Here is a 25,206-nt window from a genome sequence, read left to right on the forward strand (position 1 = left end):
AGTCGTTGTAGCAGTCACAGATAAACTGAAAGGGCCAGGGTTAATTCCTACTAATGTATTAAAAATGATGGAGAAGGAATATGAAAACCTCTTTACACCGTTAACATTTAAAGATTTAGAAAAATCAGACAAAGGGATAGTAGTCGAAAAGAGCCTAGACTCCGAGACAACAGATGATGGAAGTCAGGGCCAGAATTTAAATGTAATGGGAAGACCTTCGTTAAAAAGTGAAAATAACAGACTTATATAGGCTAATATTAAGGTAAATAATGAAAAAATTAAAGAAACAACGTCACAGGCAGAGAAATCGGAAAAGGAAAAACTAAAAGAAAAACAAAGGGAATGTGACGATTTAGAGACTGTCAGGTCAAATTTAAAGGGTAAAGGAAATTTTCTTTTAATTGACGGTTTGATACATCATAATGACAAGGTTTCGGGTGAAAAGGTATCTCAACTGGTATTACCCGCAAAAAGACGCTCGAAAGTTCTTCAATTAGCACACAAATTAGTCTTCGGTGCATACTTAGGAATTAAGAAGACCAAAGAGCGGATTCGATATAACTTTTATTGGCCTTCCATGGTTAAGGACATTGTGGAGTATTGTAAATCTTGTGAAAATCGTCAGCTGAAAAATCCTGAAAGAATACATGAGAGAGCACCCATAACCCCAGTGTGCAGACCGGATTTGCCATTCGAAGTCGTGAACATGGATATTATTGGTCCTATTGATCCACCATCGGGTCGAGGACATAAATATGTGTTATATGTGATGGATCAGCATACACGATGGTCAGAAGCTATACCTATAACTTCTTTGACTGCTAAGTCTACGTGTGAAGCACTTTTGCAAATATTTTCTAGGACAGGAGTACCAAATATAGTAGCAAGCGATCAGGAGTGTTGCACACTCCAAGCACTACAGGAGTGTTGCTTTTTAAACTTCTATATGGAAGAGAAGTCCGTGGACCTCTAGCAATTTTAAGGTCATCTTGGGCGGGAGATATACCCTTGCCAGCCAATATCTCACAATCCATTGTAGAATATCCACAAGATCTAAAAATACGATTAGAGAAAGCAGCGGAACAAGCTTCTTTAACCGCCCCGGATAAGCAGAGAGCCTATGCGAATATTTTAACCAACGTTCCCCGTTCGGAAATTCGACATCGGGAGCAAAGCTTAATAATGCTGATGCTTCGTCTCGATTACCTCTACAGGACTGATGTGCGGTAGTCCTCCTGATTATAGGTGCCATCACTGTGTGGAATATAGGAGCAAAGCTTAATAATGCTGATGATTTGTCTTGATTACCTCTACAGGACTGATGTGCGGTAGTCCTTCTGATTATAGGTGTCATCACTGTGTGACTTTAAGTGACATTAATGGTGAACTAAGTTATTCACATCGGACTTAGTGGACACTTTATGTGGTTCTGTGTGACTTGAACTCTGTGAACTATATTGAAATAAGTGACTTTATTCAATACCTGAGTAAAAACACTAAGCTTAAAACCATGACAAAATGCATACCTCTTACTGATATTTTTGTTATATTAAATAACCATGTCTATTTTTTATATTTTACAGGTTCAGTGGAGATACGATTTCTCATATGGTTATTGTGTTAAGTATATTTTAATCGAATTTTTAATATTTCATGCTTTGGTATTTATGTTTAGATATGTTAGGCTGAGTTAGTGGATTGATAGATTATTTGCTATGATTTCTATGAACTATTAGAACATTTTTTTCGTGTATTTTATATAGATAATAGTGATTAATCTGTTATTGATAATTGTAATGATCAAGGTATAAATTTGTATTGTACGAAAAATTATTCATGAAATTTATGTGAATTGATGACAGAAATATTTCAATGTATCAGACGGTTATCAGATATGTGATCTTGGGTTTGCACCCCAATCACAATCTTAGGCGGGGGTGTAATGTCTGATACCTCCCTTCCCTGATATTCGAGGGAAATAGTTTGTACAACTCCCTCTGGTGATTGATTGCTGCAGGGAAGAGTCAGTTAGGGTTTAGACAGCGTCGGAGGTGACTGCACGATTATCGCAGGTGTGCACTCACCGTATGTCTTAACAGGACTACACGATAATATGCAGGCGTGTACTCTCCAATTGACTTTAATGTTAATCTTATGTAAATATTTTGTAAACTAATTAATACCTCTTATATATATATATAAAATAATGTGTGAGAAGAAAAAAGTCCCACTATTGGATTAACATCACGGACGACAGCTAACTAAAGAACCTTTCAAAATCAATCATCACAACATCTATTTAAATAAAAGTCTAAGACTAGAAATTCCAGGCAAACTTGTCTCATAAAGACCAGTTAACACAACCTTGGATGTTACCTCACTTCTGGCAGCTACATTCACTTAGAATCATGCAGTATCATATTTGAATGTCCAACTGCTTACTAATAAGCTGTGACATCTGAATCACTCTGACAGAATTTGATAACTGAATTTCAACTTTTATTTCATCCAAGAAGCTGACTAAGTAACTGTTGAGAATAAACATGGACTTCTGTTACAGCAGAAAGTTAACATATATGCATTTATCAGCAAAATTCGTAAAACTTACAAACAAGATCAGTGCAGCTAAATCACTGCAAACTAAAGCTGAAGGAATGCATAAATGTAAGCAAAACATAAAAACCATAACATAAAAATACTAACAATTGAAGGGAATATAACAGAGCCATCCTTGCTGTTTGTTTACTGGCTTCCACAATGTGAAAACAGTTAAAACAAAGCATGAAATTAAAAATATATATATATATATATATATATATATATATATATAACACATTAAACATAATACAAAAAATTATATACATACATATATATATATATATATATATATATATATATATATATATAAGCAGCTTAAGCAATTTACAAGCATATACATATACTTTATTCTCAAAGCCACAGCTTTTCTATGTGGGATGCATTATGTAGATATTTATACAATTGAAAATTAACATATACGAGGGCTATCCAGAAAGTAGATTACGTTTTGGAATAAAAAAATAAACAAAGTATAGGAAACAAATTTTATTATATACAGATGAAAGCCACACTCAAATACTACTTTTCTACATAGTCACCATACAAATTAAGGCATTTATCGTAGCGATGTACGAGCTTGGAAATTCCTTCGTCGAAAAATTCGGCCGCCTGCGCCTTCAACCACTTCGTTACCTCTTCTTGCAGCTGTGCGTCGTCATCAAAACGCTGCATAGCCAGCCACTTCTTCATTGCTGGGAATAGGTGGAAGTCGCTCAGTGCCAGGTCAGGACTGTACGGCGGATGAGGAAACAACTCCCACTTAAAAGATTCAAGAACTTTACGAGTGACATTTGCCGTGTGGGGCCGGGCGTTGTCGTGAATCAACAAGATCTTAGAGCTCAACATTCCTTTGCGCTTGTTTTGAATTGCTCTTCTGAGTTTTTGGAGAGTTTGGCAATACCTTTGAGAGTTTATTGTAGTGCCTCTTTCCAGGAAGTCCACCAAAATTACACCTTTTCTGTCCCAAAAAACAGTCGCCATCATCTTCCTTGCCGACATTGTTTGCATGCATTTCTTGGGTTTTTGGGGAGAACTTGTGTGCCCCCACTGCATTGATTGCAATTTCGTTTCACAGTTCACATGTTTCACCCATGTTTCGTCACCAGTAACGATGCGATCGAGTAAAGAGTCACCATCCTTATGGTAAGCGTCCAAAAAGTTCAACGCTGCAGCCATTCGCTGATTTTTGTGGTCCTCTGTCAAGATTTTTGGAATCCATCTTGCACAAAACTTGTGGTAACCAAGCTTTTTGCTGATGATTTCGTGCAACAAACTTCGCGAAATTTGTGGAAAACTCAAAGAAAGTTCCGTTATTGTGAAATTTCGATTTTCACGGACTTTAGCATCGACTTTTTCGAGAAGTTCGGCGGTCACTATGCTGGGTCTCCCACTTCGATCTTCGTCGTGAACATTGGTTCGGCCATTTTGAAATCTTATGACCCACTGACGCACTCCACCTTCAGTGATAATGTTGTCCCCACACACTTCACGAAGCTGCCGATAGATTTCTATCGGTTTACAGTTTTTTGCAGTCAGAAACCTTATTACTGAGCGCACCTCGCGGGATTTTCAATTAACGCAGACATTTCAAACCGTCACAGTATCTGAATGGAGCACAGCACGAACCTCTCACTAGCACGGCTAGATGCAGACTGAGCTGCGCAACGCTCTGACCCCAAGATGGCCATGCTAGCCCCGCCCCTAGCGGACACAGACGGAAACGTAATCTACTTCCTGGATGGCCCTCGTATATAATTGAAAATAAATTGTTTCTGTTCAGTATTGGGGATAACATTAAAATTTCTTAACTACATCTCCTTTGTACCTAAATATTTAAAATTTTAATGATAATTAAAAATAACACAAGCTAGCAAATACTTGTTGAATTAACCTAGTCATCATCATATTATTCCTTTTAATTTTTTAATCAACACTTCTGAATTACATAATATGCATGATCTAGTATGCATGCATTGAAAAATAAACAGCAATTGAATAATGAGAACAAGAGATCTTGGACTAAATTTATAAATGGATCACAATTCTTGAAATGAATCTAAACATAAATACATAAAATTCAAAACTGATTTTATAAACTATACGAAGATTTAGGTGAGAAATAAAAATCAGCTAAAAAACTCTTTGTAGTAAAAGAATCACCTCATTTTCAATTAAACGAATACAGTTTTATTTCCATTTTCCCCTTTTTCTTTTCACCTTCCTTCAGATACTGAATCCTAGCAAAATAATAGTTACAGCAAATTAAATTCACACAATTTCAATCACAAGTTATGTAGAAAAACAAACTTACCTAGATTCAATTTGTATCTTTCAAACATGAAAAAAGCATCTTCTCCAGCTATTTCTCTTATCTACAAAAGCAAAACTTTAGATTATATCTCTAAGGTTAAAATAACATTTTCCAAAAAAAGTGATAACATGATGATTTGATGCACCATTGAAAGGATTATACATCGCCTAATATACATATATATATGATATACTTTACTTGAATATAACAGCAATTAAAATATCAATAAAACAGAAATAGAACAAGAAATTATTTGCAAACATAACTGAAAGAAAAGCTTGAAAGAAAAACTTGATTTAATAATTAATCTTATAAATAAAATAAAGACATACCAGGAAAAAATAGTAGTATTTAACAATAAATATTTAAGTTTAATGCATTACCTCAGATCCGAGAATTTTTCCTGAAATACTGCATTCTGCATCAGGGCAAGTCACAGTAACATTACCTTCTTTGATGTTTATTAACAGATACTGCTGGAGGCACTAAAAATAAAAAAGAAATGACTTTTCCTCATTCATATAAAAGTTTTAAAAATAATGCAAAATCTTAACTTCTTAGTATTGAGAGATAAAAATATACATAACTTTTCAATATTTAAATTAAATATTAGAAATATGCTAACAACAAACATACATCAAATCCAAAGTCTATTTCAACAGTCAGCATTAACATACGAAAATATGTATAAATGTACAAAAAAATGTGTAATATGTATATGCTAAAATTTCTTTAAATTTAACTCCAACTTTTAGTTAAACATAAATGATAAATAAATTTTCAGTTAAGTTTTAAAATGCTAAGGTGTTGCATATTTAGTAAATTAGTGAATACAAAATTCTCAAAGAAAAAATGGCAATTCAGATTTAACTAATATTATTCTTTCATTTTACACTGCATTTAAAATAGAGACAATTAAAAATTCATTTAACAATTCAGAACAGAATAACAGAAATTCAGATGCAAGAACTGCAAACAAGTATGAAGAAACATAAGTGAACAGCATCCTAAAAAAGGAAGAGGGGAGACGAGGCTCAGAACCATAAATTTTTTTTTTAAATGTTAAGAGTCTTTCTGAATTCTTGAAAATAAAGTTTTTAGCTATTCTTGCTCATGCTGCTAATGCAGAAAGATTCTTTTCTTAAGTGCAGTGGTCTAAAGAGAAGAGTCGCCATCTCGTAAAGGCAGTGAAAGGATTATCTACAGAAGAACTTTCATCTTTTCAGCTATGTAGTATTCCATTCAAACTTGTTAAAACACCTTGATGTTTTAGAAGAAATCAAATCAATGAAGATATAGTTACAGCAAATGGATTGAAAAGTCCTTTGATGTAGTTTTTTTTATAGTTCAACATTTATAATATTATAACATCTTAGAAAAAGCATCAAAATATACGTAGCGTATTCGGAAACTAAGTACCGTTTCATTCTCGCGCCGTCGCAGCACTGTGGTAGGCGTCCCGCGCATGCGCACTAGTCTTTCTTGTTCACTGACTTTCAATTGTCGCCATTTTGGTTGCTCTATGTTGCGTTTTCAGTTTGCTGTGCACATTCAAACTGTTTAAGACAATTAGTTCTCTCGCTGACTGTGAGATTCGTGCTGTGATTAAATTTTTGAACGCGAGGAATGTTAAACCGGCCGAAATTCATCATCAAGTGACAGAAGTTTACGATGAATATGCGATAAGTAATGGAATGGTGAAAAAGTGGGTAAGAATGTTTAATGCAGGTCAAACAAATGTCCATGCCGAGGCTCGGAGTGGTCGGCTTTCTGTTGTCACCGATGATTTGGTAAGAAAGTTGATGAAGCAATTCATGAGAACAGATGCTTCACAACGACAACTCTTTCAGAGGCATTTCCACAAATTTCACGTACTGTTTCGTTCGAAATTGTGTCTGACCGCTTGAATTATCGCAAACTGTGTTCCCGATGGGTTCCAAAAATGCTCACTGATGTTCACAAAACAAAGCGACTTGGTAGTGCCCTGACATTTCTCACGCGGTACAGTGATGAGGGAGAAAACTTTTTAAACCAAATCGTGACAGGTGAAGTTGTGGGTGTGTCATTTCACACCAGAATCGAAACAACAATCAATGGAGTGGAGACACACTCATTCTCCGAAAAAATAAAAGTTCAAAGTGACAATGTCATCACAAAAAATCATGTGCATTGTCTTCTGGGATAGGAAAGGCGTTTTGCTTACTGAATTTCTTCCCAGAGGTGAAACCATCAATGCGGCACGATATTGTGAGACTTTTAACAAAACTAAGGCGTGCCATTCAAAACAAATGAAGAGGAATGCTGGAATTGTGAATAAAGGAATTGTGTTGCTTCATGACAATGCTCGGCCCCATAATGCTGGTGTCACTCAATCGTTAATTCGACAGTTTCATTGGGAGCAGTTCAATCACCCGACGTACAGCCCGGACTTGGCGCCGTTCAAATATCACTTGTTCCTGCACACGAAGCGCGAGCTTGGTGGCAAGCGGTTTGGATCTGACGATGACACGAAAAATGCTGTGGAGTCGTGGTTATCAAAACTGGCGGGAAGTTTCTTTGACGATAGTATACAAAAACTGATCACCCGCTATGACAAGTGTTTGATCATTGGCGGAAACTATGTTGAAAAATAGTTTAAGACATGTATTTTCATGTAAAAATAAAATTGGATTCGAAAAAATTGTTTTACTATTTTTTTTTTTTTTTTTTTCAAAACGGTACTTAGTTTCCGAATACGCCTCGTATATCATACTAAAATCACTTTATTTTAATTGTTTGAAACTTAATGGCTTTTATTTACAGTGTGCAAAACTGCATTTATAAGACAATTAATACTAGAAGACTAATTAATACTAATGACTAGCTTTCATTTTTATATTTCAGGATATGGTTACCTTATCATCACATTAAACTTAGGCATAAACTATACAGAGAATTTAAGATCTAAAACTTTAAAAATATTTTATTATCATATTTCAAAACAAGGGCTCATAAAAATATTTTGTTTAACAACTGAAAAAAAGTTTTTTTTGGGGGGGGGGAGGGTATTCTTGTGTTATCAAGACCAGATTCAGAAATTTATCTATATTTGCATGAATGCACGTGTCCATATATGCATGTACACTGCGCAAAAAAAAAAGGGGGAGGACAGTTCTATATCTCTCGTTCTACTGGGCTGATTGACAAAATTAAAATTGCGTTTTTCATGTCTTGAAAGCACGACTTACGATACATATTAGATTTATACATAGCACTATACTAACATAGGTATTTTGACACAAAAATCGGACTTTTTCTGAAATAATATACCAATTTTTTTACATATTTCGATTTTACGACTCAAATTATGCCAGACTACCAAGTTTTGTAAATATCGTACGAGTAGTTTTTAAAAATTAGCTCTCAAAATTTTAGCTCCTCAATGTAATAGAATTTGGTATATATTTATTAATAACTCTTTTTTTATTAAACTTTTTTTATTCTTCCTTTCACATTTCGAAATTTAGGTTCATACCAAATAAAATTTAGCCATTTTTTGTGTTTTATTTTTTATTTTAAAATAATTTTTATAAATTTTTTGAAAAAAAATCTTGAATTATAACCTATAAAATTTTTACTATCATCTTAAATTAGGTGTAGTTCTAAGCATACCTGCAAAAAATTAGAGTTTTTTATTCAAAATTCTCCAATATATACACAAATTTACATATTTTTGCATATTGAAATTTGGAATCTTTTTTTGAGTGATAATAATGCCAAATATTGTTTATGGATTTCTGTTACAGTGAATTGCCACACCTATTTTTAACCTTAAATTTCAAATAAATTTTTACAAAGAATTAATTATATGGAATTTGTTTCCTCAGTGATGCGTAACAAATATTAATTAATACTATATGAAAAGCTATTTTTTTAAATTATAGATGATATTAATCAAATTTTTAATTTTTTAAAATTTCTTTTTCTTGCTTTTTTTTTTTTTTTTTTTTAAATATTTGTAAGATTACTTCGCCGTCTGCTACTTTACTTTGGCTGCATTTAAATTGAATTGCCTAAAACCAAGAAAGTTCGTTTGATGTTATTTTCACAATGTTTTTAACTAAACAGGACGTCGACAGTTTGGATCATTTCCCAGTTTTAAAAATTATATATATAAGTATAAATTTTTACATTAATCCTCTTTGAAAGAATGTTTTAAGTAGGTAATTTTCTCTCGTGTTATAGATTGTCTGAAAAACATGATCTTTAATGTGATTTAGATTGTTTCTAGCTGATATAATAATCGGGTTACTCAATGGTACAGAATAAACACTGCTGGACTTTTTTAAATTCCTTGTACGAAGTAAAAAGGTAGTAGTGTAATCGCGATAATAATTTCAGGCAGCATATTTCAATGAAAATATCCCATTTTGACCTCTTTCAAATGCAATTTAATGATGTATTTCCGTGATATCTGTATGTAAGGACAGAATAAAACACTCTTTTCCTCCAAAAAAATTATAAAACTGCTTTAAAATGAATTCTGAAGATAATTTTTTGTGGCGTCCGTACGAACGTACGTATCTCACATAACTCAAAAAGGAGTAGCCTCAGAATACCGTTGAAATTTCGTATGTAGGACTGCTATAACATGTAGATGTGCACCTCGTATTCTGGTTGCAATCGGCCGCACCAAACGTATATAAATATATTTATATATCCACTCTGTTACCCGGCTCAGTGGTCTCAGTTCCTTTACTCTTATATGTTTGTAAATTGTACATTTTTTGCTTTAAAAATGATTGAATTATGTTTCTTATCTTTCAGTTAAGGTTTTTATGCCTTTAGTAAATCTGTATGCAATATTTTTATAATTATTAACAATTTTAAAATTGTTTAAGTGCCGCTAAGCCTAATAATGTTTTTGATGGCGGCCATTGCTCTTGTTTACATTTGAAACAGCAGGATAGCGGATTTGTTGCCAATCTAGAGAAACTTAGCTTCCTAACAATAAAGATAACACATTCATTTATTATTGCCAATTAAATCATGCTTAATTCTTTCTGGAATTTTTCCGAGGAAATAAGCGTTTGAGATTTACTTCGTAATTTTTAATATAGATATTTTGAGTTTTTATGTATTTTTGCCTTGTCGCGAAGTGAAAACTGAATTAATTGAATGAGAAATACTCAATCGTCTGTGAAAAACTGTTTCTTTTTCTTTTTGGGCGAAGTAGATTTAATTCAATCCAATACGTTTAAATGAAATGCAAGAAAAAATGCGTATAATTTAATATTCCGTACAAGGAAGTCATGTGGTTTACACATCAGATTTTTTTTCTTTGTCATTTAGCAAAAAATCTTTTAATTAAAATATTTATCCTTTGGACTTTGCTTTAAACTTTATTTATAGTTAAAACACTTAGAAAATGAAAAGCTGTCTTCAACTAAAACGCAGTTGACGTAATTGATATTTTTTTAAAAATTGACAAGAGTGCAAAATTTATGGAGGTGTAGCAAAATCTTAATTTTCTTGTGGTGAGCACTGAAAATAAATGTAGAAGAAAAGAAAAAAAATTAGGGAGAAAAGTAAACAAAAATTTGAAGGAGAATTTGGCTGTCAGAAATACCAAGATGTTTCGAAAAGTTGGATGCTTTTGAACATACTTTCAGAATACTTCAAGGAATTTGGGTGTTCAAAGAGAAAAAAAACACTTGGACGCGTACACCAGCAAATACCATCAATTGAGCTTATGCTAACTGAAAAGACAAAAACAATATCATTGCAGATTAAAGTGAAGAGCGACTGGTTTTCGACTATATGTTTGTATAAATTTAAATTACATTAATAGAACAACATATCATCATAAACGGGAATCGCATGATTTCTTAGTCAAATTTTTTGAATATTCAGGAATTTATCCAGTGATGTATGTGGATGTCACCTAAAGGCATTTTCCTCTTGATGAAACCAGTCTTTCCTTTCATCTCATGTCTTCAAAATGCTTAGCCCCTAAACAATGATAAAGGCTCTGACCAAATACTGATGAAACGGATTGAATTGGATTATTAAGTTACGGCAAAGCAGAGCTATCTGCTTAAAAGGAGGGATGCCTTCGTGAAAAACTTCGTAAGGAAAACAGGCTGGCATACACGTTACAATGAGAAAAACCACGAAAATGCCCATGCAACCAGCCCGTTTGCCGGGATTCGAACTTCGGAGCTACCAGTGTTCAGCGACTTTACCACTCGGCCATTTGTGGGCCTTTATGAAATGGAAGGTGAGAACTTTATTTAAAATGAATGATAGAAATACCAAGATGTTTCAAAATGTTGAATGCTTTTTAATATACTTGCAGATTGCCTGAAGAAAAAGAGCAAACCATTAAGAAGAATTAAAATGTTGGTTATACATCTTTCTCATTTATATATCTTTTCTGAATGGACCATTAAAAGGCGTGTTAACTGTGCTTTAATGTATTTTCTCTTAATATATTCAGTTTTCAGATGTACCGTAGTCTGGGACACTACGGTGCATCTGTATTCTTCCGAAAGAACCGCAATTCAAATAAATAAAATCAAATCCTGGAAAATTTATATTAATAAATATATTTAAAATGCTCAGTTCGAATGAATAAATAGAAAATTTTAAAACAAATACCTGAAGAGACAATGCGACACAAACAATCAAAATAAAAGTCCAAACATTTAAAAATTACCTAAAATAATAACTATGACAAAAAAATTATAAAGAAAACTATTTAAAAAAATAAATGATGCACCTGTTATTTAAACTATGCAGTTCGATTGGGTAAATAGAAATTTTTAAAACAGTTATTCGAAAGAAACCATGCAACTTAAACAATTAAAATGAAATTCGAAAAAGAAAAAATTATTTAAAATAATAACAATTATAATTAAAAATATAGTATGAAGAACATTATTTGAAAAAAAAAGAACAATTCTGACTTATTTTCCGATCACGGGAAAATAAGTCACAATTTTTCCTTCACGGGAAAGGAAAATAGGATGCCATATATTAAGAAGTTCGCCAAATGAACTATTCTTGGCACAAACTGGAAAAAAAAAAAAAAAAAGCACCAACATAAATTTGTAAATTTCACCCCAAATCTTACAAAATTTCATATTTAGGCATAATTTGAGTCATAGAATTGAAATATGGGAAAAAATTGATATGTTATTTCAGAAAAAAAAACCAATTTCATGTCAAAATTCCTATGTTAGAATAGAGCTATATATAAATATAATATATATCCTAAGTCGTGCTTTTGAGACATGAAGAACGCAATTAGAATTTCGTCAATCGGCCCAGTAGAACGGGAGATATATACAGTCAAAAGTCGTTAATCCAGACACCCATAATGATCTATAATCCGGGCCTCAAAGCTACAAACTTTCTGTGCATGCATCAACGCATAATGTGTTGACGCATGTGCGTAATACCTTTACGCATACGCATGCACATATGCGTGTACGCATGCACATTTAATGTATAACGGATGGTATAAGCTAGGCTAAAATTATTTAAGGCATTTCAGTTAATATTGCACATTGCGCTGTTCCTTATTCTTCGAATTGGATCCGGCTTATTATTTTTTGGAAACTGTTTTAGCAATTTTATAAAAGTAAGTTGGAACTTTCGATTATGTCAAATGGAATTTCCGATGCTGAAGCTGCAAAAGGATCTACAAAGGGAAAGCATGTTTCGATGTCCATCAAACAAAAAGTGGAATTGCTGCAAAAAATGGACAAAGGCTCCTTTGTTTCTCTAACCATTCCGTAATCTGTTTATCAATTTCACACTGCTCTGTGGGGAGCAGGGGGGGACATTGCGAGGTGCAATGAACTGGAAGTTGATCTGTCAGCACTATCCTTATCTTCAGGGCAGATGTTTATATTTTATTCGGCTTATAATTCCTTACTAAATGTAGTATTTCATCTCGATGTACTCCGTTTTTGATATGATTTAAATCAAATTCCTCGTCATTATAAATATCACGAATACAAATCAAATAGTTTTCTGGTTGCAATTTTCTAATTTCGACTATGCATAACATATATGCTTTACGCATGCACGTGTTGAAAGAAATGTTTAATAAAGTGAACAAAAAAATATTAAGCTTTTTTTTGTAAACTTTGATATTCTTTAGATCATAATTGCTCTTTATTTCATAAATCACGCTTTCATATTTTTAATTTTATAATTTCTGCATGCCATCTTACCAGATTTAAACTGATGCTCTGTAATCCGGAATCGCCAAAGTCCCGACGAGTACGAATTAAAGACTTTTGACTGCATATATTTTTTTTGGGGGTAGAATAGACTTTAAGGTACCCCTTGTGTTATGGCGAAGTTGTTGTTTGATTTATCGCCAAGTTGTTGTTTCATTTATGGTAGCCTGAGTAGTTGAATGTTATGAAAACCCTATTGTGACGTAATCAGGTGCATGATTCTGGGAAATTTTGAATCACGGGATGTTTTGCAAGCGTTTTTGTGGTGTGTGTTAAAACCGTTTAGATGGATTTGAATGGGTTTGTAGGAAGAAAGGTTCAGATGGTCACTATGTGAAGCGTTCGATCAGAAAGAGTACCTGGTTTGAAAAAAGTCATTTGAGTATGATTGATAATTAAGACACAATAACACGCTGAATAAATACTAATTCAGAAGTCAAACAACAAAAATCAGTTTCGATGGTTTTACCGAACCACAATCCTCAGCTGCAAAACCGCTCGGTTTTGCATCGAAACTAGTCCTGTGAAAATTTTGTAAATATAACGCTGATTTTTGTTGTTTGACTTCTGAATATGATTGATATTTTGATTTTTACCAGCTGTGGGTGTTTAAAGTGAACTTGAAAATATGGTAAGTGAATATTTGCTTTTGGTAGTGCTTAAATGTATAACATATTTTTCCTTTTTTATTTTATTGTTTGGTTTAAAATGTATTTTATTGAGATTATTTATTTTTTGTTTGCCTATATTGTAGACTTTGGTGCTCCTTTGACCTTTTTAAGTGAAAATATATCGATGTGTACATGGACAAAGTAAAGGGAGCGCGCAATGCAAGTTTGTGCAATTCTGGGATTTTTTTTTAATGAAAATAGGTTGACGTGTACATGGATAAAGTTAAAAGAGTGCGCAATGCCATTTTTGTGCAATTCGGGGTTTTTTTTTTAAGTGAAAATAAGTCGATGTGTACACGGATACCGACTTTGTGCAATTGCTTGTCTTGTTATTTTGGCTTAGTGTAGCAGCGCGCTTCGCAAGCCAAAATAACGAGTTAAAGAATTGCACAAAATCGGTATCCATGTAGCGCTAAGTTTCGCCAAGGGATACCCTAAACTATACTTTTACCATTTTTTTTTTGCTCAGTGTACATATGTTTGTATGTGTGTATACACACATACATTTCTGAATTCGGTCCGGATAACAGAAGAGTACCCTTTTTTATGGTTGAACACTCAAATCAAATCAATGAACATTTTAAATCAATAAATTATCTCAAGCACTTTAAAGTAAATAGTAAAATATATATATGATGTAATTTTTTAAATTTAAAAACAGTATTTTAAAAATTTCACAACGTAATAAGTATTTTAATGAGTGAAAATATCATGGAAATGTTAAATGGAATTAGGACAAGACTACTTGATCATTTGTGATCACTTAATATACAAATATTAAATGATAAAAAAAGGCATTTTACCAAATAATACATTATAAATTGTTATGAAGTTAATGTTTATAAAATATTAAAAATAATTAAAAACTAAGATAACTCTTAAAAAGGCACATTAAATAACATAATTGTAAATTAAGAACATCTTGCTCTCAAACCAAATGTAATAAGAATGGACAACGAGTACATAATATATTTATATAACTTTGTAATTTTATCCCTTGGTAACTATTACATTTAAAAATTTTTACAACAGAATAAGAGACTTATAGGAAATACAATAACTATCAGAAATCTATGAAACATCATTTATGGATTTTTACAAAAATTTTTAAAACAAAAATTAAGAATAAATAATGTGCTTATACAGAAAATTCTTTATTTCTGTATTTTATTTTACTTTTCTCCTCTTGTTACACAGCCACATCTCAATAGTATACCATTCTCCAAACTAATCAAAAGCAATATATTATGCAAAAGCAATGTTATAAAAAATTTAATTGATCTAGACCTTTTCCACGAAATTCAAAGAAAGATTTAAAAAAAAAATATCATTAGCATCGTTTTAAAATAGTTGTCAATTTAATTTTGCTTACGTGTTGAATTAGAGGCTAACTTTCAGTATGCACAATATACCTTAATCTTTAATATATTACAGCAAAATCTTAGATCATGAATATGAACAAATAATCTAAAGAAAAAGTACACAAGATGATAAACATTGTCTTGAGTTACGAACACTCAAGTTGGCAACAAATGATTTTGAAATGCATTTTGAGCTAACATAAAATTAACACTCAGGATCATCTAGAAATATCTTTTAATATTTTCAATTGTTTAAAAGTCCTACAGCAAGTGATATAGAGAGCTATAAATTCAGCCTGAAGTAAATTATGGACAGACCATATTGCAAGTACAGATTTTGAAGGCTTTGACACAGAAGAATCTTTTGTTATTAGGGATACTGCATTTCTAAACGAAACTGTGAGCTTGGATGTTAAATGAAAAAACGCAGAAGTTACTAAAGGATCATTCAAATGAGCTCAGAAAAAATTAGAACAATTTCAGAAGCAGTAATAAAAAGCAACCATGGAGGAAGTGAAGGAAGAGAAAACTATCCTAGTTCTTTAATCTAAAAAAAAAAAAAAAAAAATGTGTAAAATGGAGGAAAGTGCAAAGTTTACATGTAATAGTACCCCCTATTAAAGCAGTAGGAAGCCATAGTACACACATTTTCAATGACAATTCCATGTCTCGCTTTAAAAACATTTTAAATCATTCATTATTATTGAGTGCTGTTAAGAAGACAAAGAAAAGGTAAAAGAAAGGGGACTGCTCAACCAAAAAACATCTTTTTCCTTTCTCTTCCTTATCACCTTTTACTTGTGCTGTCCATTCTCTTTCACATAATACAGTAAAATCAAATTAAATTTTTGTCTTATTCTACCTGCTGAATATTGTGTTTTGTATTTTTTATTTTAGTTTAATCATTTCCTTCATTTTTGCAGCACTGTTTCAAGTTTAAATTAGACACCATTTGTGGTTTAGGAACAGATTAATCCATTTTACATAAATTGCTATGGAAGAAAAAATTCCAATTTACAAATATTTTAGATAATGAATGGCCTTAAAAAATCAACCTCATTCCTGAACTGAAACAATTTTCAAATTTGTGAGTAAAGTTTCAATGTACTTCATTTAAATATAAAATATATCTACACATTTTAAAGCTAAAATTTCAATTAATATTCCAATATATCTCCTGGTAAAAGGTTGCCTAAGTTTGCTAATGTTTTTCATTTCCTTTTGCTTTAGTCTACCTTAGCAGTAGGCACTGTCCTCAAACTGTTAATTCATTTCTCATACTGCTACTTAAAGTCTGCTTACTTCAAACAGATACCAGTGCCCAGAAATGTCACTTCACCATATACAAAGTCTGTAATCCGAACGTCCATATTCCAGAATGATCTATAATCCGGACCTCAAAGCTACAAACTTTACGCATGCGCGTTTAATGTATAACGGATGGTATAAGCTAGGCTAAAATTATCTAAGGCATTTCAGTTAATATTGCACATTGCGCTGTTCCTTAATCTTCTAATTGGATCCGGCTTATTATTTTTTGCAGACTGTTAGAACAATTTTATAAAAATTAAGCTTGAACTTTCGATTATGTCGAAAAGAGTTTCCAATTCTGGAGCTGCCAAAGGATCTACAAAGTGAAAGCATGTTTCGATGTCCATTAAACAAAAAGTGGAATTACTGCAAAAAATGGATAAAGGCCTATCAGTCTCAAAATTATGCAAGAAGTATGGCATTGGAAAGTCCACTATATATGACACAAGAAAAAGGAACTTTTTGAATTTTTTGTAAAAGCATCTTAAACAACTTACATTGAAAGAAATGTTTAATAAAGTAAACAAATAAATATTAAGTTTTTTTTTTTTTTTTTGTAAATTTTGATACTTTTTAGATCATAATTGTTCTTTATTTAATAAATTATGATTTCATATTTTTAATTGTATCATTTCTGCATGCCATCTTACCAGATTTAAACTGATGATCTATAATCCGGAAAAACCCTAATCCAGAATCGCCGAAGTCCCGATGAGTCCGGATTACGGACTATATACTGTATATGCATACAATAAAAGAAATAATACATATAATAAAGAAAGAGTAACATAATAAAAGAAATATATATATTAAAAGAAAGTCTGTGTGTGTGTCGTTTGTGCTGTGCGTAAGCTAATAGACTTAGTGCTACCAAATTTGGTACATATGTGCATCTACACACGAGCCAGTGCATCTCCAAGTGATTTTTTCAAAATCTGAATAGCATTTTTTTTTTTTTTTTTTTAACTTTTTTGATGAAACTGCATCATTTTCAATAGTTTCATTCTTTTAGAAAAGTGGTTTTGGCAAGTTTTTCCTTCAATGCTTTGTACACTGGACTGCTGACTGTTGAAAATATGATATAAAATGCTACTTATTTCCTTTTGATTTTTGGACACACAACACACAGATTGCAATCTTCTTATTCTGATGCACATGTGTCTCGTGAGGCACAATAGAAAGAATTTCCTTTTTTTATTATTTCTCTCTTCATTAGCTAATGACAAAGTGTTTTGTATATTTTGAATTATGTCATCCACAAAGCACAATTTTGATTGGTTATTGCTTTCTGATGATAGTTTCATTCTTTTAGAAATGTGGTTCTGGTAACAATTTTTCATTCATTGTCTTGGATACTGGATTGCTCACTGTTTTCTCTTGAAAGTATGAGATTTATTGCTTATTTCATTGCAATTTTTTTATATTATGTTTTAATTATGTCTAATTTTAATTATATAAAAGGTTTTGCATGATTTTTTTAGGAAAACAAAGTTCTTAACTTCCTTTACACCATTTGAATTCTTAAGATCTGTGACAGGAAGTTGGATAATTAATATTTGTATTAAGTGATATTGCTTATTTCATTACAATTTTTTACATATATAATACATTTTTATTGATTTTTTTATGTAAAGTTAATCAGCAGAGTAAAATTCTATGCAGCTTTTAAATTTAATGTTTCTCTTGGATACTCATTTCATTTGTCGAGAGAAGGGAACAGGAAGATTAATTCATTTATTAGGATAATTAATATTTGTTTTTAAGGGATACCGCTTATTTCATTGTAAGTTTTTTATAAATATAATAAATTTTTATTGAAATTTTTTTTTTTTGATAAATTTGTTCTGCAGAATAAAATTCTGTGCAGTTTTTAAATTTAATGTTTGGCATTTTCTCGGTAAATTTAAAATGAGTAAACATTTGTACTGACTTTAAACTCTTTGATATTGCTAAGAGCATAAAAAATATTAGGAAATTGTTATTTTTTTAAAGAAAATAACACAATTGAAAGCCCAAAATGTTGTAGTATACAGAGTTCCCTTTTGAAAAACTACTAAATTACACTCATAATTAGTAAATTTGGGGATTTTGAAAAAGTGACATGATAAATGGAATAACATGATATCCAGATGACAGCACAGCTTACAGAGGTTTAACTGGAATATGATATAGTAAGCTCTTGTATTAAAAAAAAAAAAAAAAAAAAAAAAAAAAAAAAAAAAAAGTGATATTGAAATGAAGGGTTACTTAAGTATTTCTAAAATTTATGAAATATATGAAGATAAATTACATATGAAACTCTACTTACCATAACACAGAAGACACAATTACAATCATGTAATGTGTACATGTTACTTGCTGGGACCATTGTTAAACAAAGTTTACATAAAACATTATGTTGGCTGTGAGATGACAGTTTTGTACTTAGGTATGGAGATGCCTTTGAAAAGTTATCCAAGTTACTTGAATGAGTATTTGATTTACACAATCTATACCAACTTAGTGAAGGATATTTCATACGTGATGCATTCTGATTTGTGAGATTGAGATCTTGACTGCTTTCAGTACTGCACAAAACATTAACAGTTGGAACCATGCTATAAACATCATTACAACTAAATGATGTTCTCAAAGGTAATTTTTCACGCACAGCACAAGCACCTAACTTGCTGTGACCCACATTTTTTCCAGTCAAAGGAAGCAATTTCCACAGCAAAACTCTTGGACAGCGGTCTACAGCTTCAAAAGCCGTCATACCTGTGTCGCATGATTTAGAAGATGGCACATTTACAGGTTTCTCTGGTTGCATCATTTCTTTAGCAGACCTGGTGCTCTTGCTTTTACGTAAAAGCCAGCGGAAAGAGAACAGTTTCTGTTTTCCATCTCGACTTTCAAGATGGCATTTGCTTTTAGAAACATTGTGATCACCTTGAGGAGCCATTTGTAAATTCCTTTTAGATATGGTTATTGATATTCAAAAATTAAACTTCACCTAAAAAAAAAAAAAAAAAAAAAAAAAAAAAAAAAAAAAAAGAAGGAAAAACATAATTACATTCATGTACTTGAATTAAACCACTGTAACTGTGAAAATAAACTAAATAAATTTTAAAAACAATTATAGGACTCAAAATTTTTGCTTTCTCTATAATTTTATTTATTTTTTAGATAACATTTTACTTTTGAAAACAAAAAGCAAAATACCAGATATTACAAAGTCTTGATCATATTATAAAATCAGAAATGAATGGAGGTCATATGATAGAGAAGTATTAGAAATTAGCATTGCCCTAAGAAAGACAAAAAATTGTGATAGATATTAAAGGAAATGCTACTATGTGCAATATGTAAAAATGATCTTTTCCTTACTTACTGGATATTATTCTAAAATTTTTTTTAAAAAAATTTTTGGTACTTTTCCGTTTCGTCAGCGTAAATCTCGCCAAGCAGACTTTATTGGCGACAACAAAATAAGTATACAAATAAAAAATGTTAGTTCTAAAAATTTTTTATTTTGAAGGCATAAATATTTTAATATTGTTTAAAATTATTGTAAAAAAGCCAATAAATAAAAACAATACATTTGTAAAAAGATAGTAATTTAAGAATTTACTATGCTTTCATGGTTCAATATCCTGAATTGCCTTTTCATATCACGTGACCCCAAGTCTCACGTAAACTACAAAAATCTCTCTCAGTAATTATATAGTACTTTAATTTCAAGTTGAATCTTAATGTAGACTACAAGTTTAAATGAAAGAATTATTTCAATTCATACGAATAGTTTACTAAAAAATTATGTAAATCTGCGGAGCTTTGCTTCGCTAGTGCATTTTCATTAGAAATGAGGAATTTAACCCTTGACTTTTCTATATTTTCGCCTTCGGGTGAGCGGCGTGATTGTATCCTAATTGACTTAATTACCGCGAATGGGCTTAGGGTATAAAATACTATCTGGTAAAAATTCTATGTAATCGTATGCCAGTATCGAAAGAAGAAATGGCTGTGAATTGTTTTGAAAATGAAGCGTAAAAGGTTACCAGCAAGGATATTATGTTTGGCATTAGTTGTACCATTATTGGCAACTTTAACGCCCATGCCGGCAAAATGGAAAAGTACCAAAATTTTTAAGATAGACAGTCAGAGATAATGTATATTGATTTTAATGGTAGGGTACGAACTGCGCCAAATTTGATCGAAAATCCCCCTCTTTTTTAATCCACGAACTGCGCGACGTTTCCTGTCCCCCATTTCTTTCCAATGAGACATTCTATGACATTCTATTGAGACTGCAAGCCTTTATTTTCGTTTATCAATACTGTAAAAACTGTGCATGTAAAACAAATATTAATTTAAAGTCTGGCATGTGCTAAAAAATAAATTTCTTTTACACTCATTTTAAAGTTTTATGATGCTTAAAGGAATGATGAGCCAGATCTTTTTTATTCTCTGTAAGAATTAAAAACTTTCCAAATAGTAGATTTTAGTCGCTGATATATATATATCAGTTTTGAATAGTAAAATTGATAGATTAATGACATACACAAAAATGATACATATTCAACGTATCAAATATCAGATTTGTAGCTCACCTTAAATAAGTTTCTTGTCTAGATAAATATTAACAAATCTTCTTAGACAGCAGAATGGTTTTAACTTTCAAATTTACCATTTTAGGTAAACAGTTCTAATTTAATTAAAAAAATTCTCTTTATTAAATCTAAAAATTGGACTTCTTAAGTCGTTCTAAATTCACACTAATATTACTGCAATATATTCCCGTATTAAGGTTTCCATTTTTAATCATTGCAGTTATTTTAAGGTTATTTAACTTTGTCACGAATTCCATATTTTAATACTAGAAACGAACTTTATTATATTTAACTTTATTATATTTAATACTAGAAACGAACTTTTAACAAATTCCATATTCTAATACTAGAAAATATTTATTCTGTTTTCCACCTGATGTACTTTGGCATACATTTAATTTCTAATACACATTTAATTAAAAAATTGATAATTATGAGCGTCATCAGAATTTTTATAATTAACAAAAAAAAAAAAAAAAAAAAAAAAAAAAAATCAAACTTCCTTATATCATATCCTGGGATTTTCAGTCTCCCTTTTAATCCATTCCTTTTTCACATATTGTAGCACTGTACTCAAGTTTCCATGTATGTAAAATTTATATAATTTGTATTGTATTTATGCCAATTTATATTTAAATGATAATTTTTACAAATTCTTGCTTCATAACTCTAGTTAATAGAAGATGTTTCTAACACCTTGGCAAAGCTTAATCTTCAGCATGTAGCTTATTTTCTAACCTAGTTTCAGGCTGACTTATTTGTAAAATTAGTTACTTGAAATTATTTGTTAACAAAGATGGTCGCTAAATCACACTAATAATATTTCTAACTGTTGTAATTTATAATGCAACGAGTTCATACAATTTATAATATAATTCATTTATAATTTTTTCAGCAGTATTGAAATTAATAGCAGATACTGATAATGTTATACATTTAGATTAGAATGATTTAGTTGCCATTGCTTTCTTCACTCATGCTTTTATGTTACATCCTAATATTTCATAATGGCATACAGGTAAGTTTAACTTATTCATTAAACATGTAAATCTCTAATTCAGCCCACTTTTGTTCTTACGTGTGCTGTATCTTCTATTTTCTTTAATATACTGTTCAGCCTAATTTCAAAAGGTCTTATGATCAAGCAGAAAAGTCACAAAACATTGGTAGTTCGACCCGAGTTTCTAGCCCCAGTGATCCCCTAACTCTTTCTTTTTTTGTACTTATTTACTGTGTAAAAATGTATAGTAAAAATTTCAGTTCATGAAGTAAAAATACTTTTAAAATTTATTCTTTAAAACTATTGCAAAAATTTTCACCTTAGCGTGTCTTTTTACAAATCCCTCTGATAAGAAAAAATAAGGAAAGAAATTAACTTGGTTTCGGTGATTGATACCTCAGTGCAAATTATGTGTAACTTTTTCGAAAAGCATAGAGTTTATATGGATATCAATAAATTATGGATTATTTCTCATCTAATTTTCTTAACATTTTTATTCCAGAATTTTCCTTTCACACTGTAGTATTTAACTTTATGCGTTTTCTATAATAATTTACATTTGTTTATAATTTTACGCGAATGAAAGTGATTATTTAATTCTATAAGCTTTGCTGAAAGATAAACGAGAAAACAAAATTCTACCACTTGCGGTCAAGAGAGTGTTTGATGTAATAATTATTATGTATTTTCTTTGATAGTTTTTATTTAATTTCTTTCATTTATGCATTACTACATAGTTCTTTTCAAAAAATATTTTTCTGTGCCGCTATGTCCGTATTTCAGTTTCAAGGAGTGCGTGCTCCGTGTAGGGTATATAATGCTTAATAAACTTATGATATGAAAGAGATCTAAATTCTCTTCTCATTTCTGCTGTATTTTTTAAATTTCAACCCCTAAGAAATTTACTTTAGAAATCTTAAACACTTATTTCCTGGAATAAATTCCAGAAAGGATTACGCATGACTTAATTCACAATAATAATAAAAGAAGGCGTTATCTTTGTTGTTGCCGAAGCTTAGTTTCTCTACATTGGCAACTAATCCACTATTCATTTATAAAAAATATATTTCTTTATTTTTATTTTCCTCTTGGCTACAGTTGGCTTCGAAAAATAAAATTGTAACCCTGTGGCCAACGGGGGAAATTTTGATCGGCGCAGTTGGACTATCTCAGGACGAGGGGGGGATTTTCATCAGCGCAGTTGGAGTACACCCATTTTAATGTATATTACATATGCATTAAAATTTTTTGGGAATTTTGCTGCTCTGAGTTTTAATATGGTTCAAAAACAGAGAATTAAACATTTCTACATTCAATAGAACAACACCAATTATATTTTATACACTTTCGGTAAATATAATGGAACCTCAGATCTTTAATACTTCTCTTTACAACCAAATTATTTAAACAATGAGCATCTTAAATGGCGAATAGTGTCTTGAGTTACGAACACAAACTCCTAACTAACTTGTGACACAGAATTAACATTCAGGGACTTCTAGAAAAATCATTTTAACATTCTCCATTATTTGACTCATTGCTTCGAGTATTTTTTATGAAAATGTATCAAAAATGGAAATTTTGTTTACTCTTTTGCTCTCGATAAGTGCTTTTACAACTAACCCTGGCTAACTTTCAAATAAATATGGAACCGGTATCACAATCTACTGATAAAATAATTACATTGCATTAAGCATTTGATAAATAAAAATTAACTCATTTCATGCTTCATGAAACAGAAACACTGATTTTTCTCCTGCCTGAAGTCGGATTGAGCATTCCCAATTTTAAGGTGACCAAAAAGTTTGAAATTTAATTTCTTTTGAATATTTTTTTTATAAATAAATTATTTGGTTATAATATATATATATATATATATATACATATCAAAATTAATAATTTACGTTTTAATACTAATATATAATAATTTTTTAATAAAGAATAAATAAAAATGCAGTATTCATTTTTAAACAAAATAACAAATTTGCATTTAACCCTTCTAAATTATTTTGATATAACCTTATATTTCCCTGAAGCATGGATATTCATAGATTACCTTTTTCTTTTTTGATCTTCTTATAAAAGTCAGTTATCGTCAAAGATTATCTTGGCGATTCATAATACCGTTCAAAGTGCCCATTTTAAGCTGTGTCTTATCGTTAGTATAAAAACTGTTCATAACACTAAATACTCACTCAATTGCAACATTAGTGTCAGGAAGACAAAAGATAAATTCAGGCAATTTTGAAACATTTGAACAAGGAATATAATTCTCATTAAAATACGCAGTTGTTTTATCCACCTCTGAATTGGGCATATGCTATTGTTTGAACATTCCAATTTTTTCTTGTTTTGTTTATGTTTTTTGTCCTGTGATATATTGTTTAAGGTAAACGCATTCCTTATATATACCAATTTCTAATAATTTACGATTTGGTATTAAAAAGGCTGTTTCAACTTGACTCTAAGAAGGGATTTCATTTAATGTGATCCAGCTATATGTTTCCATCTTCTGAAATACTTTTTTGTCCATTTCTACAAATAAGTAAGAGCAGTCTAGAATGAAATAACTTTGTATTGTGACACCTCTTCATTCTTTTCAAGTTTTTCTAGAATTTCTTTTACATTTATTGCAATAAAGTTATCCTCTATCTTGCTCGATATTGAAGCTTTCAGAGCATCCACTGAAGCAATTACATCAAACCCAGACAATGTTTGATTTTCAACTGTTGTAATAACTTTATGAAAGATTGAATGTTAAGAAAATGTAGCCACTGGATTTTCAAAAAATTTCAAAATAAGCATGGGATGCTTTTCTTGAGATGGAAAATAAGACTTTAGTGTGAAAAACATATGGAATACCCTTTCAATAATGGGTAAATAATGCTAATCATCCTGTTTGTGAATACCATAGTATCATTGAAAAATTAGTTTCTATAAAGTTGTAAGAATTTTTCAATGTTTTTACTCTAATGGTGAGGATTTAAAGTGTATTTTAGAAATAATCGTTTCTATATCAATTGGCAAAACAGCAGATGTTCTCATACTGTTATGGACAATATACACTGCACATCCAACTTCAATTAAACCATGGTTAAAGGTTTCATTTCAGTTTAACAAAAATATTATTTTCT

At 31.0% G+C, this 25,206-nt stretch overlaps 1 protein-coding gene across 3 annotated transcripts in view; it reads right to left on the minus strand.

Annotated features, from left to right (window-relative positions):
• LOC118205581 (putative E3 ubiquitin-protein ligase RNF144A-B) overlaps positions 1 to 25,206 on the minus strand; it is a 99,735-nt gene that overhangs the window by 69,012 nt on the left and 5,517 nt on the right. For all 3 annotated transcript variants that reach the window (XM_085823019.1, XM_085823016.1, XM_085823020.1), the window contains exons 2-4: positions 18,792 to 19,475; positions 5,293 to 5,394; positions 4,910 to 4,970 (exon numbers count right to left, since the gene is read on the minus strand). In XM_085823019.1, coding sequence (XP_085679145.1) covers positions 4,910 to 4,970; positions 5,293 to 5,394; positions 18,792 to 19,424 — 796 coding nt within the window. In that variant the 5' untranslated portion in view covers positions 19,425 to 19,475. The remainder of the gene's footprint in view (positions 1 to 4,909; positions 4,971 to 5,292; positions 5,395 to 18,791; positions 19,476 to 25,206) is intronic.

This window comes from Stegodyphus dumicola, chromosome 1 (genome assembly GCF_044657685.1).
Source record: "Stegodyphus dumicola isolate Sdum_Otavi_A_Nest chromosome 1, ASM4465768v1".
Taxonomy (NCBI): Eukaryota; Metazoa; Arthropoda; class Arachnida; order Araneae; family Eresidae; genus Stegodyphus; species Stegodyphus dumicola.